The sequence below is a fragment of the Catharus ustulatus genome, chromosome 21, assembly GCF_009819885.2.
Source record: "Catharus ustulatus isolate bCatUst1 chromosome 21, bCatUst1.pri.v2, whole genome shotgun sequence".
Classification (NCBI taxonomy): Eukaryota; Metazoa; Chordata; class Aves; order Passeriformes; family Turdidae; genus Catharus; species Catharus ustulatus.
Window position 1 is genome coordinate 3,508,278 of NC_046241.1, and position 14,706 is coordinate 3,522,983.

General features: G+C 48.1%; 1 protein-coding gene across 1 annotated transcript in view; it reads right to left on the reverse strand.

The window, feature by feature from the left end:
- ASTN2 (astrotactin 2) overlaps positions 1–14,706 on the reverse strand; it is a 315,518-nt gene that overhangs the window by 27,943 nt on the left and 272,869 nt on the right. Inside the window, exon 20 of the mRNA XM_033077837.1 lies at positions 3,528–3,669. Within this exon, the coding sequence (XP_032933728.1) occupies positions 3,528–3,669 (142 nt within the window). The remainder of the gene's footprint in view (positions 1–3,527; positions 3,670–14,706) is intronic.

The window sequence follows — 14,706 nt, forward strand, 5'->3', positions numbered from 1 at the left end:
GCTCCATTGAGGAGCTGGAGGGAGTTTTCATTTCCCTTTCCAGAATTTCCCTTTTTGGCTGAGGGATACTTGGTGTCTCCCCAAGCATCTGAAGCAAACGTGCTGGGCTGGCAAAGCTTCATTCTGGTAGCCAAGTGGGTACAGCTCAGCCATGAGGCATCCCCAGGCACTCCCTGAGCAATGGGGTGAGAGCTGAGATGGATGAGCTGGGCAGAAGGCTCAGGTAGACTGTGGGGTGCCCAGGGGGAGCTCCTGCTTCCTCAGTGAAAAGATTGGATGGGTCTGTGGGTTGCTCAGTCCTCCAAGCTGAGTTTGATCTCTGAGACAAGCCAGAGCCCTTTCTCCTCACTGTTGTTTTGGTTTTGGTTCATCACAAGCTGCTTGTCAAAGTCTGGTGCTCCCAAGGCTCCCAAACCATCCATCTGAGTGGCACTGGCTGCTGTCCAGGCTGGCTGCTCCATGCAAGGTGAGCACTTCACAGACACATCGACATCTCTCCCTCTGCCCTCCTCACCTCATCCTCTTCCAGATCCACCAGGGAGGAATCTTGACAGACAGCTCTGGTTTAGCCGACCTTGGGGGACCACAATTCCTTCTCCATTTCACAAAAATATAAGAGTCCTGCATTTGAAAACTACAACAAAACTCAGCAGTCTTCAAGGACCATCCTCAGTCTGCCTGTGTAGGTCCATGGGAGAACATTCCCAAGAATGCAGCATGGATCTCCACGGATGGGCACCCATGACTGGCAGACTGGCAGGGGTGTCCACATGTGTACACGAGCCTTTGGGCACATGTCTTTGTTCACATGATCTACTTTCCCTGGAAAACCCTCTATGCAGGGACTGGCATCTTAACTCCAATGTGTTAAAGGCAAGGGGAAGAAAAGGGCGGACAAACAGCATATTTTCGTCAGACTGAAACTGCAAAGGACAAAGAAATTAGTTCTCCTTTTGTTCATTTATGTTTTGGAATTGCAGAAGTCTCAAAAGCAAAGGAATCAATCAGACTTTGTTTATTTGTTTGCTTGTAGAACATTTTTTTGGGTTTGTTTTCATACTCCAGCCCAGCTTTGATCTCAGGCTGGTAGTACTCCAAATGAATGGTCCACAGCAGAGTGTAATTGCTGTAGGTACTACAGAAGAAAAGGGACAGGGTGTTCAACACATTTATAGGGCAGAAGAGACTTCCATGATCTGCCAGTCCCCTTGCTAGGGTTATGTGATACCCTCAGACTACTGCAGAAGCAAATAATTTATTTTTGAAGAGCTCTGATGCTGCAGACTGTGTGCTTACCTCCCAGCCTAGAGAACAGCACAGGGCCCTGCGAGTGGCTATAATCAGGATTATACCCAGCCCAGAGCTATTACAGATAGCTATTTTTCCACAGAAACAAATGAAACAAGCAGAAGAAATTCAATTTAAGAAATGACCCCGTGCCCGTGCCTGTGTTGTTGTTCTGTCTGTGCGGGCGCAGAGCAGCGTTAGCCTCACATTTCACTGCTCTGGCTTTCTTCACGCTGTGTTGCAACCGTGTGGACATCTGAGCAGAGGAATATTTAATGGGGGTGCCTGTGTATCTGAGAATGCCCAGTAAACATGCTGGGTAGGGCCCAGGATGGAGCAAGCGGCTGCAGCTGGGTACAGGACCCACAGCAGCTCAGGCCAGCGTGGAGCAGGGGGCTCTCTGTCCATGCCATGTGCTGGGGCAGGCAGCAGCAGCCAGCGAGGAGTGGTGTGCCCACATGCATGTTTTTTGGATGCCCAGGAGCGTTGGTCTGTGCCCCAGAGGTGCCCACAGGAACATGTGCCCGTCCATGTGCGCTGTGTGCCTGCCCCGGGAGCAGAGAGCCAAGCCCTGCTGAGCATTAGCTGTGGGACAGAGCCAGAACTGTGCGTCACCCTGGGGCCTGTCCCCACACAGGACAAGCTCCAGAGCTCTCTGGTGCCAGGGGACTGCTGCCTGCTGGCTGCCTGCAGCCGTGGCTCCCCACAAAAGCTGCTGTCTCTTGCCCAGGGGCATCCACAGAGCAGGAGCCACCCCCAGGGCACAGGGCACTGCCAGCTCTGCTGACCACCTCCATGGCAGTGTGCCTTGGGGCTGGGAACAGAAGCCTGGCTTTGACCACAGGGATGACAAAACCCTGGACAAAGCCTTCTGCCTTCCACCCGAGGCTCTCCCAGCCCTTTGCAGACACCAGGAATTAGATCACAGAGCCCCTAAAGTGATGGGTGAGTGCAATTACCCCTGCCTGGCAGATGGGGAAGATGGCTTGGCAGCCCAGGCTGCCCAAGAGCCAGACCTGCTGGCTCCCAGCTCCATGTGCTCACCAAGGCAGCAGTCTCCATCAAAACCAGTGGCTCTTCCCTCTCCCAGTGCCCCTGGCAGCTGGGAGCTGAGAGCTCACAATGGGCCAGTTTTATGGGTGTCGGGTTCTTAGCAAGCTCTGCAGTTTCTCCAGCCTCTCCCTGGCACCTTTTCAGAGCAGCCCAGTTCCAAGAGATATAAATAATTATATGTATGCATTGTAGATATTTAACAAGAAAATGTCTGATATTATTAAAAGGCAAGAGGTATCACTTGGAGGCCACTCCTGGAGGCAGCCCTGCTCCAGGGATGTGCAATAAAGGCTTTGGAGGCTGTCAACATGCTTAACTGGGGGTGGTGGAGGGAAAGTATTAATCAAGGTCTTAAAAAGTTCTCGCTGACAGACTGTTTGCCAGCTCTCACTTTAAATGCTTTTGTGGTCCCATAAAAAGTTTCATTACTCACTACAAAATGTGTTTTAATTATTGCAGTCACTCTGACATTAAGCCCTGGGTGTTTCTCTCTTGCTTACTCTGTCTCTCCTCTGTCTCCTTGCCTCTTGTTCTATTTTTCCTCTCTTACTGATCTGACTCTCGATATACCTCTCAAGACAGAGGATGTCCTGCCTAATGAGCCAGGTTGCAAAGCCCAAACCCTCTCCAAATGATACTAAAGGAGAAGTTAAAATTCAGATCCTGACATTATTCCATTTCTCTGGAAACTAATTAATCCAAAAGATTCAAACAGAAAATTCAACCCCCAAAAAGTATCTCAGAGGAGTTAAGTGTCCAAAATATGTGGATAATGGGCAGAAGAATTTGGTGTCTCTCTCATCTGATGTCCTACTAAGAGAAACAGCAACTTATAAACACCTGTCACACTTTTGACGCCTCTTTCATCCCACCAGGCACTTGGCAACTTGCTCCAATCTGATCACACCAGCTTAGTTCATCCATGAGAGACAACCCTGTCCACCAGGCATGGACCTGGAAGCCCAGAATACTCAAAGCAGGTGTTGTCCTGGAGTGTCCCAGCACTGTGCTGGCAGATACTGGTTTTCCATTTCACCAGCTGTGAGTAACACCCAAAGCAACAGGAAGAGTCTGGCTATTTGCCCCGTGTCTGGTGTAATGGTGCTGACCAAAAAGGTCAATAACAATTCAATAACAGCATTGGAGAGCCCTCCTTGCCCCCAGCAGCTCCCCACATCTCTCCTTACTTGTAGAGACCGTCTGGTTCCAGGCACTTGAAAATGACTGAATAGAGGCTGGTGTCAGGGACGTCCCCGTGGCTCCGACCCGCTGCCACACAGGAGGTTGCGAGGCCAGAGAGCAAATCATCCGCAAAGCTCAAGGATTCTCCTGCAGAGCAAAGAGAGGAGAGAGGCCAGAACATCAATACAGGTGTAGGATTACTGCTGACCACCCAAAAATCACTGTAGAACATCTCTACGCAGGACACACAATCAAGAAACAGCAGCTGTGGCTGTGGAATGTCCCAGGTCAGTATGGAGAATGTCACCTGTGGACACAGCAAGTAGGAAACACACCTGGGCCACCAGCTGTAGCAGGGACCTTTGCAGGAATGGGGGCCAGGGCTCAGTCACTGCTTGGCCAGCTGCAATCAGAGCAGAGGGGACGTGTGGCCTCACTGCAGACACTGCAGGCACAGCCACCATCCAGGGATGGGCCCCACAGGATCTGCAAGTCTGGCTAGGGAGGGATCTCCTGTCCTTGCTGCATGTCCAGCTCTTAAACAGGGCATGGCCTTTTCCAAAAATTACCTGCCACAGCAAAAGGTGTTTCTGCTATGTTGGACTAACAGCAAAGAAGACATTTTTTGTGCTTGGGTGGAACTGCTCTCAATATGATGGATTTTTTTTTTTTTCCTAATTCAGTGACAGCCAGTAGCTTTGCATTCCCTTTCATCTGCACTCTGCCAGCTGCTGGAGCTCTGACTGGAGCTCCTTCAGTCGTGCTGAAGAACACTTGCTTTTTTATAAGCATTCGAAGAAAAAAACCCACTAATTAAAAATACTGAAAAACCTTTATTTTTGGTCTTCTGGCTTATAAAGTCTATTAAACACTTAGATCATGACCCAGCTGAAACTGAAAACGCTCCATTTATTAAGGTTTTTGGGCATGACTGTCCACTGCTGTGCAACCTGTCTCCTCGCAGTGGGCAGCCTGTCTATTGGTTAGAGCTCATTGCATTTAATTCCCATTTCACACTGGTGTAACTGAAAGCCTGAGGTACCACGGAGGAAAATAAGACAGAGCAGCTGCCCAGGCTGTGCCCTGTTCCCAGTGATGGGAATTGGAGCAAGGGCTGCTGTAGCTGATAGTTATGCTGGGGTAAGCCAACCTGGGCCCAGATTGCTGTGCTGGGTACCTTGTGCATGTGGAAATGTCAGGACATCGCAGCAGAGGGAAGAGGAGAATTCCCTTCTCAGCACTTTTTTTACTAAAGGCAGAAGTGACTGAGGAGTACAGAAAGGAAGCACCAGTCGAGGTTCTTGGTACAGCCCCTAAATAACAAGCCAGTGGTAAAACTAGCCCAGAACATCCCACAGTGAAGCTGAATTACCCAGGTAGAAGGAAAAAATCCCCTCATCCCCAGCCCCCTAAACTGCATTTGCGTCTTGTCTCAAAATACACAACTCAGTAACAAATGTCCCCCTTGGCTAGAGAAAAGAGCAGCAATAAATTCTTTTCCTCCCTGAAGGAATCCAAGCCTTAATTATTCATTTTAATGCTCCCAGCACGACTTGTTCTTTCCAAACTTTTCCAGGCAGCTCTGTCACCAGTCTGTGTAGCTCAACCCAGCTCCTGGACGCAGGTCTGTCCCAAATCCCAAGACAACTCAACAGGCAGGTTGGGTTGGCAGCAGGAAAATCCCTGCCTGGAAGTCACGAGCACTGCCCAGCCTTCAGCAAGTCCCTCAGCTCCGGGTTTATGGTTTAAGCAAACAAACAAGCCCCTATTACTCAATTCCAATTTTCATTTCCATCCCTTTTCCTATGATGTTGGGCTGGATTGGGGAACTCCCTGTCACCAGGAGTCATTGAGAACAGACTCTGCCATGACTTACAAACCTGATGAATCACCAACAAAGAAGCAGGACTGGGATGTGTTGTTGAAGTAGAGCAAGGGGCTTTAAGGCTCTTCCAGCCTCAAGCAACTTTCTGACCAGGAAGAAGCTTCATGGGGGACAGATCATCCCATGGATGAATGCTGTGGGATCTCACACCTTCCTCTCAGCAGCTGATGAGGGCTAGGAAGGAAAACAGCTGGGCAGAGATTGCAGTGAGAGCTGGATGGGGCCAAGGGGAGATTTGGACTGGGCAGTCCCCAGGTAGGAGTATCAGCCAGGACAGCTGTGCCAGGATGGGCTGAGACAGGGAGAGGGTGGAACCAGACTTGCAGGAGACTGGAAATGAGATGGAAAACGTCATGTGCAACCGCTGAATCAAAGAATGTACTAAGGCCAGGTTGGACAGGGCTTGGAGCAGCCTGGTCCAGTGGAAGGGCAGGACAGGCCCATGGCAGGGAGGTTGGAATGAGATGATCTTTCAGGTCTTTTCCAACACAGACCATTCTGCAATTAAAATTGCACAGCTGACTTTCTCTAGGACATGTACTAATGTTTGAAAGCTCATTTTCCATGGTCTTTCTGGGTAGTTTAGGGGGAGCAGGCTGGCAGGGAGAACTGCCCTGACAGGCAGCAGCAGCTGCTTCCCACTGTGGTGTGGTTTGCCATGGATCAGACCTGTCCAGGCAGTGCAGTGCATTTCTGTCTCCCTGAACTGGAGGAAATGAAGATTGCAGGGTCTGCCAATGGTGTCTCCACTTGGATTGAGCCAAAACCTTTACAGTAAAATCCACAAAACAAGAGGGTGCTTTTTGCTCAATCCTGGACCTCTGGGGAACTCTCCCCTCTTGTTGGCTCTGCAAAACAAAGATGTTATTATGAAAACAGCAAATTAGATGCTAACAAAGATGCTGGAAGTTCAGCCCCAAGGCTGGGAGTTCTTCTGTACCTATACAGCAGCAGTGAGATCACTGATGGTGCCAGACTGCACAGACCATGGAGCAAAGACAAGGAAGGGACACCCTGGGGACAAGCCAGCTACCCAGAGCTGTCAGTCTGCAACCAGCACAGGGAGCTGCTGCTCCATGTCCTCCTCTGGGCAAAGCAGAGCACACTGAGACTGTGTTTGTTCATCTCACAACAGAGAATGCAGAGTCCTTTCAGTCCTCAGTGCTCTGAGAGCAGCTGGAATGAAATTTCCTAAGCCTTCTTTAGGAGCAGAAAACAAGTCATTCCCCAGATTTAGACTGGACCTTGTCAGTGGAACAGAGCTAAAGTAACAGCTGCTTTTGGTGGTATGGTGAGAGAATTATCACAAATCAGAGAATGGAAGGGACAAGGAAGGTCATCTCCTTTCACCTCAGGAGCTTCCACTAGACCAGGCTTCTCCAAGCCCTGCCCAACCCAGCCCAGTTGATTGACCAGTAATGTTGCCCTACCAAGAGAAAGTGATCCTGGGATCATGCAGCAGCAGGAGAACACTGACCCAGCTGCATGAGGCCATGTGAGAACATAGTGCACAACATTCCTCAGCTGTGCTCAAGACCAAGGCACAGGAAAAGCAGGAGAGAAGATTTCACAGGGAAAGAACAAAAAGCCCAAATCTACCAATAGAAACAGGAAAAAAGCCAAATAGAGACACACGACTGTGAACACATCAACAGGGCAGGCACTCAGATGGAAAAGGAATAGTCAGGTTAATGGGCAGTAATGGCAAGGCGAAGTAAATTGGACATGGATAAATGGTTGGTCTGCTCCTGCAAAGGGCAAATAACCCAACCATCTTTTAGGAAGGAGTTTGATCACTTTATAAAAGGGATTACATGGATAAGTAGCTCGTGATGGAAAGCAAAGGGGCTTTTTTTTCCCATCTGGACTTGTGTTCTCACACACCGCGCCAGCAAATATAAAGAAGGATTTCAGCCTCCCAAAGCAGCCCTGAAGCACAAACCTTCTAGATTGCCTGAGTATCTTTGCTCGTGTTATTAAATTTCAGAAAGAATCCAAAGGTTCTCTGCAGAGTAAATGATAGCTAAGTAGATCATCTCTGTGGAGTAGGAGATATTTTATTGACCAGACAGACATCTGTGTCCTTCATTAATAGTAATAAATAATTGATGTCACACTAAATAAAGCAATAAGCTGTTACAGATATCAAGGACAAATAACTGGCTCCTCTGAGGATGCCTCACCTGTGTTCACTTCTCAGTAGTAAAAAACCCAGAGCAGAGTTCAATATCACTATGGAAAATGCTGTGCACAGAGCAAAAAATGTCACTTGCTGACACTCCTAAATGCAAGGAGTTAATATCCTTGCAAGAATTTCTTCTCCCTCATTTCCATTCCTTCCCAAGGCTGATCTGCCCCAAACCACCCACTTCCCCAGGCAGCTTTTGAAAAGCCATCTCTGCTCTACTAATACGTGTCAGAAGATGCAACTCCCTTCAGGTGACATTTCCCTTCTCTCCCCAGTGCAACCCCTTCCTACTGCCCTGTCCTCATCCACAGCCATGGCTGTGGAGTTTGGTAAATCTCCTCCTTTAGGTTTTCTAAGCATCTTTTACACTGACTCTGGTGGTGTGACTCTCCTTAAAACAGAGGAAAATAACAGCAAACTTGGAGTTTGCAGAGGGGTTCCCATCCTGGGAAGCTTTGCAGACTTCTCCTGGCCACAGCAGGCATAGCCAGGGGTCATCCCTGGGATAACCACCCAGGAACTCAAGTCCATCTCTGGAGGAGAAGCAGGAGGAGGAGATCAGGAGGAGATCAGCCTTGCAGCTGAGCTGGCAGTGCGCTCTCCAGAGAGCACATTTCTCGCGGCAGGAGGCAGAGACGGGCAGGAACGGGGGCTGAGGAATGAACATGGTTGGGAGCAGGCTCAGACCGCTCGCACACAGCATCCAACAGCCTCAGCCTGCCTCAGTCCTTCCACTGCGGCCGTGCCAGCGCCCAGCAGTGCGGACAGCAGCTGGATGAATCACCTATCAGCCATCCCACCGAGGACAGGGCGAGCTGCGGCGCTGAGCTCAACCAGACTAAACAAGAGAGCCAGGCCAGGAGCCTCCAGGAGGCTCGAGGAGCAAAAGGAAGCTCTGGGACCCTCGCAGGCGTTCCCACACCTTCAGCCCACGTCCCTGTGCCAAGAGCAGCATGGAGAAAACCCAGGCGCTGCAAACCAAAGTGGAAATTAAGACGAGAGGAGACCTCCCTGCTGCCATTCACCTTCAAGATTCCTAGAAAGAGCACAAAGGGGAAAGTAGGAAGGCACCAATGTCTCTGTCTTGACAGCTTCTTTACTGGGTTGGATGAAACCAACCCTGCAATGTTACCAGGCGCTTTCCCCTGATTGTGGTTTTCTCTCTCTGTCTTTCTCCCCTTTCCTTTTTTTTCAACCTGTTTTCAATTTACTCTTGTGGCATCTCTGACTGTGACCTCATTCTGGTACTTAAGGGGGAAAAAAAAAGAAAAAAGAGAGAGAGTGTCCTTTAAAAAAGAAATGAAAGAAATCATATTTTATTTAGTTTGGTTGGTTTTGAAGCTTTAGCAGAAGAAAGATTAACCTTTTCTGCCTAACTTAATGAAAACAAGGAGAAAGGCTGTATGGATAAATAAATATCTGTGTGGGTATGGAGCAGGCACGATCGTGTTACAGCCCCGGTGGAGCTGTAATGGGGAACAGGCGCGTTCCTGCGCAGCGGCTCCCAATTCCCGATCCATTTTCAAGGAAAGAAAAACAGAGTAGAATGTCAGAGGCCCAAGTGGGCATAAATGAGGGAGCCAAGAGAAGGCAGATGGGGCCCAGCGAGGACCTCTGTCCCCAGCAGTGACCTCCAGAGCAATGCCAGCGCAGCAGATGGAAAAAGAGACCTTACTCCACTTCCCCTTGCCAGGTTTTGGTTCCTGAAATGAGGAAACAAATGGCATGCTTGGTCCTCCAAGTCTGTCACCTTTTGGGGGTCCTTGCCTCACCCTCCTCTTCTCCTGGGGCTTTCCCTCCAAGGAGGTGAGGGTGAGAGGAGGGCTGTGAGCAGAAGGCTTGGACCGGGATTTTGGATGAGCGGATGAGGAGCACAGGTTTGCAGGGTGGTTCCTCCATCGTGAGGTTGTACCTGGGTTAACGTGCTTTGGAGCTGGCACTCAGTGGGGGAAGGCAGTGAAAGGTGGTTGGTTTGTCTTGGAAATGATGAGCTGATTTAAATTAGTGTAACATAACTTCAGGCGACGGAGCTGTTCCGATTTACATCAGCAGATGGTCTGTCTCGCTGCCTAGATCATTAAAAGCAAACCATCCCTACTGATCCTGGTGGAATGATGTCAAAACCTCCTTCCCTACATGGTTTGCCAGATTATAAAAGAAATAAAAAGGCCCAGTTATTACTAAAAATTTTCTGCCCACATTCTGGGAGCATCCATACACGCCAGCCTCTCATGTTAGATGGGAGCCTAAATCCCATGCCCTAAAACCCTGCAGCCTCAGAAATTATTTTTTGTCAGGGCTTTTCTCAAAGACACATCCATCAGGAATCTCCCTGGCTGGGCACAGGTTGTCTAAGCTGAGGCAGAAAAGCCAGTGATTATGCTGCAACTTTGGGCACAGCTTCCCAACCTGCACAAAGGTGCAAATTGCAGTTCCCTGAACAACTTCACTTTTTTAAAATTATGAATTTGGGGGAGGATTTGCTTCCTGTGTGTGTATGGTACCAGACATATTAATAACGATGAAGAGCTTTCCTCTGGCCTTCATCTCCTCTGGGCCTCCATCTCCTCTAGGTTTCTATCACCAGCTGCTCTGCTGATGGAAGACAGCATTTGTAGATGGTTAAATTCAAGGAGCAAGGCTTTAGTTGAGCTAAGAGCAAAAGTTGCATTCCAGTGTGACAGAAGTCACTTAAATGCCTTCACTGGTGCTCTTCAGGACTGGAACTGGCACAGAGTCACCACGTGGAACTGAAAGATGAGCTGTTCTCATCAAGAGAGCCAGTCAAAAAGAGGGAAATGGTCTTAATGTGCATGAGCTGCAATGTTCTATGATGCACAAGGTTAATCATGAGTGTGCTCTTCTCTCAGGGTCATCAATAGGACTCCCTGCTCCTTCATCTGAGCTCTTCACACACTGCTTATCACAGGTCTTTCACGGTCGATATCTAAGACCTCAGGAAAAATGCTTTTACTCATGTAAAAACACATCCTTAAGGCAGTGTGCTGCTGGAGGAGAGGGAGAATTAAAGCATTTCATTCTGTGCTGTGAGCCCTCCAGGATTTCTCAAGGTTCACTAGGTTGCTAAGGGTCAGCCCCAGCCAGACACGAGCTGACTCTGCTACGCTCGGAGACATCCAGGCATGAGCCAGTTCCAACCTCAGAGCCACGTATTCACATTAGCACGGTGGAGAGTCCAAGTGAATGTCTCTGTTCCCTGGGGTTTGTCTTAGGCTCTGCAGCATGTTAAAATAGTTACTTGATTTCAAGGCAAAGTGGGAACCCATTTGTACTGGGAGTTGTGCAGGCACGAAGCAAAGCTTTGTCCTCTGATCCTTCTTGTCTGGCAGAAGATTTTGTCCATCACCACAGAGCGAGTTCACACTCTCATCACCACAGATCTCATTCCTGCTTTCATTTCATATTTAGCTTCTTTTAAATTAGAGATTTCTAACAATGGACCAATGGTCCAGACAACTTGTGGTCCCCAAGGCCCATAGCTGGCAGCCTGTGACAGATCCAAGGATTGCATGGAGCCTGCCCAGACCCACTCTTCTCCAGCACAAACTGATGTGTCAGACACTGCAGAGATGGCAACAAAACCCGAATCATCATCTTGCTCTCCTTAAATGCACCAGGACACTCTGGTAGTTTCTGGGGGAGTGAGCTACTGTCCAAAAATGACTGCTGAATTTTGGATGCAAACACTGCACCAAGGACCTGAGCTCCACCAGTCCAGGGAGGTCCCATCTTCTGCTGGCAATCAGATGGCTAAATTTGAAGGGGAGCAGCTTTCAGCTATGTCTGAGGACAAATCCTGGGAAGCTTCCTAAAGAAAGGCCAGAAATATTGAAATACCAGACCAGCAGGAGGGAAAGAAACAATTCCTAGAATGAAACTCAGTGTGCAATTAATTTCTAAAACCATAATTATGTTGGGTAATTTGTCAAATCAAATTCATGTAAACCTATGGTGAAAAGTCATCAACTGGTCTGTGATTCATATCTCCTTGTATTTGTTGGGAAAGTGGAATTTTGAGGCTTTTGTATTGCCACTGTTGCCTGACTCTGTTCCCTTCTTACACTTCACAGCCTGGTCCTGGAAAGTGGAACAAAGCACTACCTGTAATGGCAACAAATTTAAAGAAAGTCTTCTTTAAATGTTTCTTTTTAATTATTTAAAAATATTTAAATATTTTTGGCCCCATTTATTCTAAATAGAGGTCATGTGCAGAGATATTGATGAATTAGTGATAAGACTTTGGACCAGCACATTCTGAAGCACTCAGCAAACCCAAGTGCAGCCAAACCTACAGGCTGCTATCCAACCAAGACTTAAAAAATTGGTCCTTATGGAGGAGCCTGCATGGAAGCAGACCTCTTATTTGGCCCTGCTCTGCAGTTTTGGACATTTGAGAACGGGGGGCAGATCCTCAGCTCATAAAATCCCCTGTAGCTCCCTTGAAGTCAATGGAACAATAACAATTTACACTTGTTGAGTTTCTGCATCCTGGCTGTGAGCTCTTTGGAACAACGACTCCATAATGATTATTACAGATATTCTTGATCACTTGTCTGAGGCGGACTAGAGAACAGCACTGTGTAAGAAAATAGAGGGTTGGTTTGCTATGATTTCCAAAGAATTATTGACCCGTATCTTGCAAACATTTACACATGTTTAGCTTTACTCATGTGAGTTGTTCCATTACACTCGTGTGCCAGATAAACTAATGTACATGCTTGCAGAACCGAGGTTAAAACTTGTGCAAACACAGCGAGTTCTAAATATTTCTGTAGATACGTTGTTACCTCAGACCCAGAGGAGAAAGCCTCTCGTTTGGCTGTGCCCCTGCCCATAACTCTCCTTTTATCCAAGCAGGCATCACAAGAGAAGCCAAAGGTGATACCAAGATAAAACTGAAAAAATAAGCAATTATCTGTCCAGCTCAGAAGCTAGAAAAGACCCACTTGGTCAGGACTAACATATGTAAGAGTTGACAACAGTTCTCAAACAAGGAATTACCTGAATTACTGAAGTACCTTCACAGCAGCTTTCTCAACACAGATCATGAATCACTCACTTACTGATTTTCCAGTAATGGAGTTAACAGTTTTCTTCACGGTTTTCATCCATTAGAAGGCTCAAGAACAGAGGAAAGAGCTGGGAATCCCTAAGGAGTCTGCCTCAGCACCCATCAGCATCTCAGCAATCCCTCCATCTTCTCCACTAAGACAGCAAGGCAAGACAGGATCTCCTGCCCCACTGCACCCACCCTCTGCTCACAGGGACAGAATATAACCTGTAATTTCTTAAATTGAGGTGATCTCAAGGACCAGACTCATGCCAGTGAGGTGTCTGACATGTGGGGACTCCACACTGGCCATTAATACCTCTGACAGTGTCATTTACAGCCCTGAGCCAGACATGAGCTCTCTTGTGACACACCTGTGTCACAGTGGCTGCAGTGTCAGGACAGACAACAGGTAAAGGAGCAGGGGTGCAGAGAAATTTCTTTTCCACTATAGCAGGGAAAAGGCAAATCTGAGACTATAAGCAGAGGCCAAATCCAGCTCTCTCACCACTAACAGCAGATTTTCATCCCTAAAGGACCATCAGTCCTTTCTTACAAGTGTGCAGGCTCCAGGCAGGGAGGACACCTGCCACTGGCACACAGCAGGATGTTGGCATGGCAATGCCTTCTGCTCCCAATTTTAAGTCATCCTAGAAACCACAGCAAATCATTCCTGCTGTCCACAGGGAAGGGGAGATGTTAGCAGTCAGAACTGATGGACAATGTGCCCTGCGAGCCCATCTCACTCTGTGGTGGGAACAGCCCTTTGACTCCTAAATGTCCTTGGCAGAGTGAGGTATCTGGGCACACTTCCCACCCCCAGGACCACTGATCCCTCCAGGATGGTTCGTTGGAGACGTGTCATCGCCAGCAACTGTGCAACATCTGACCACTCATATGACAAAAGACAGATTTCCAGAATGAACAGAGCAGGATTAAGCCAAGTGGTGAATGGATTCCAGGGCTGTTCCAGGGTCTGTGCTGACGAGGGAAGCAGGGCCAGGTACCCAACACGGAGCTCATACAGTGAGGTTATCACTTCTCTCTTTTCTTCAAATCCCTAAATAGAACCCAAACATCACTTGGGCCATGTTAGAGAGATAAGATGAGTCTCTCCCATCCCTTGCAAAGCCTGAAATAGAAGCCCTGCTACTCCGTATCCAAAGCATCAAGCATAGGATGTTGACATTTAGCAGTAGGGAAAATTACCCAAACAATGAACACTCTCAGGTCTCTCTTCTCTCCTCCCTTTCCCCAGTACCCTGGAAAATGTTCATAAAGTGAAGTGGAAAATAAAAAACCTAACCCAAACCCCAACAACCCAAACCTAACCTTCTGTGGAAATAACATGTAGAGGAGAATGAGTCAGGCTCTGTTAACTGTGCAAGGATCACCAGTCCTGCAGACAGGAATGATTCACCAGCAGCAAGAACTACAAGGTACAAGAGACCAAACAGAGGGTGCAGAACCAAAGTTGTATCAAAGAAGAGAAGGAAGTAATAAATTAAATGGTTCCATATTGCAAGACACCTTGTTCTTTATCAAACATCACTCAATTGACCTAGGATGACTCACTGGATAATGGTGAGATTATTCTCTGTGTGCTTTGTCCAGACTCTTTAGGAGAAGGAGAGCCAACAGTCTGTAAGACTTCAATCCATCCATCCCCATTTCCTGCTCCTCTCTCTTCTCCCCCTTTCTGAGATGCTCCCTCACTGAGAGCCTCATCTCCCTGATGAGCTTCCCCTGCTCCCTTCCCACACCCATTCCCTTTAAATTCAGCAGCATTATGTGACTCTGTTTTCCCTATAAAAGATGCCTTCAAGGAGATGAGAAAAGCAGGGCCTATTTAGGAGCACAGCATGCCATGGGGAGGCCCTCCTGGATGCCACTGGCATAGAAAGCACATTGTCACAAGAGATGGAGAGGAGAATATGGGGCTCAGGTGCCTGGGGTGAATTCTGCCTTCCAGAACGCTCTCCTGCTGTTCCTCCATTCCTCCTTCCTCTTCAGCTGCCCCCCTCACCCTCCTTCTATATA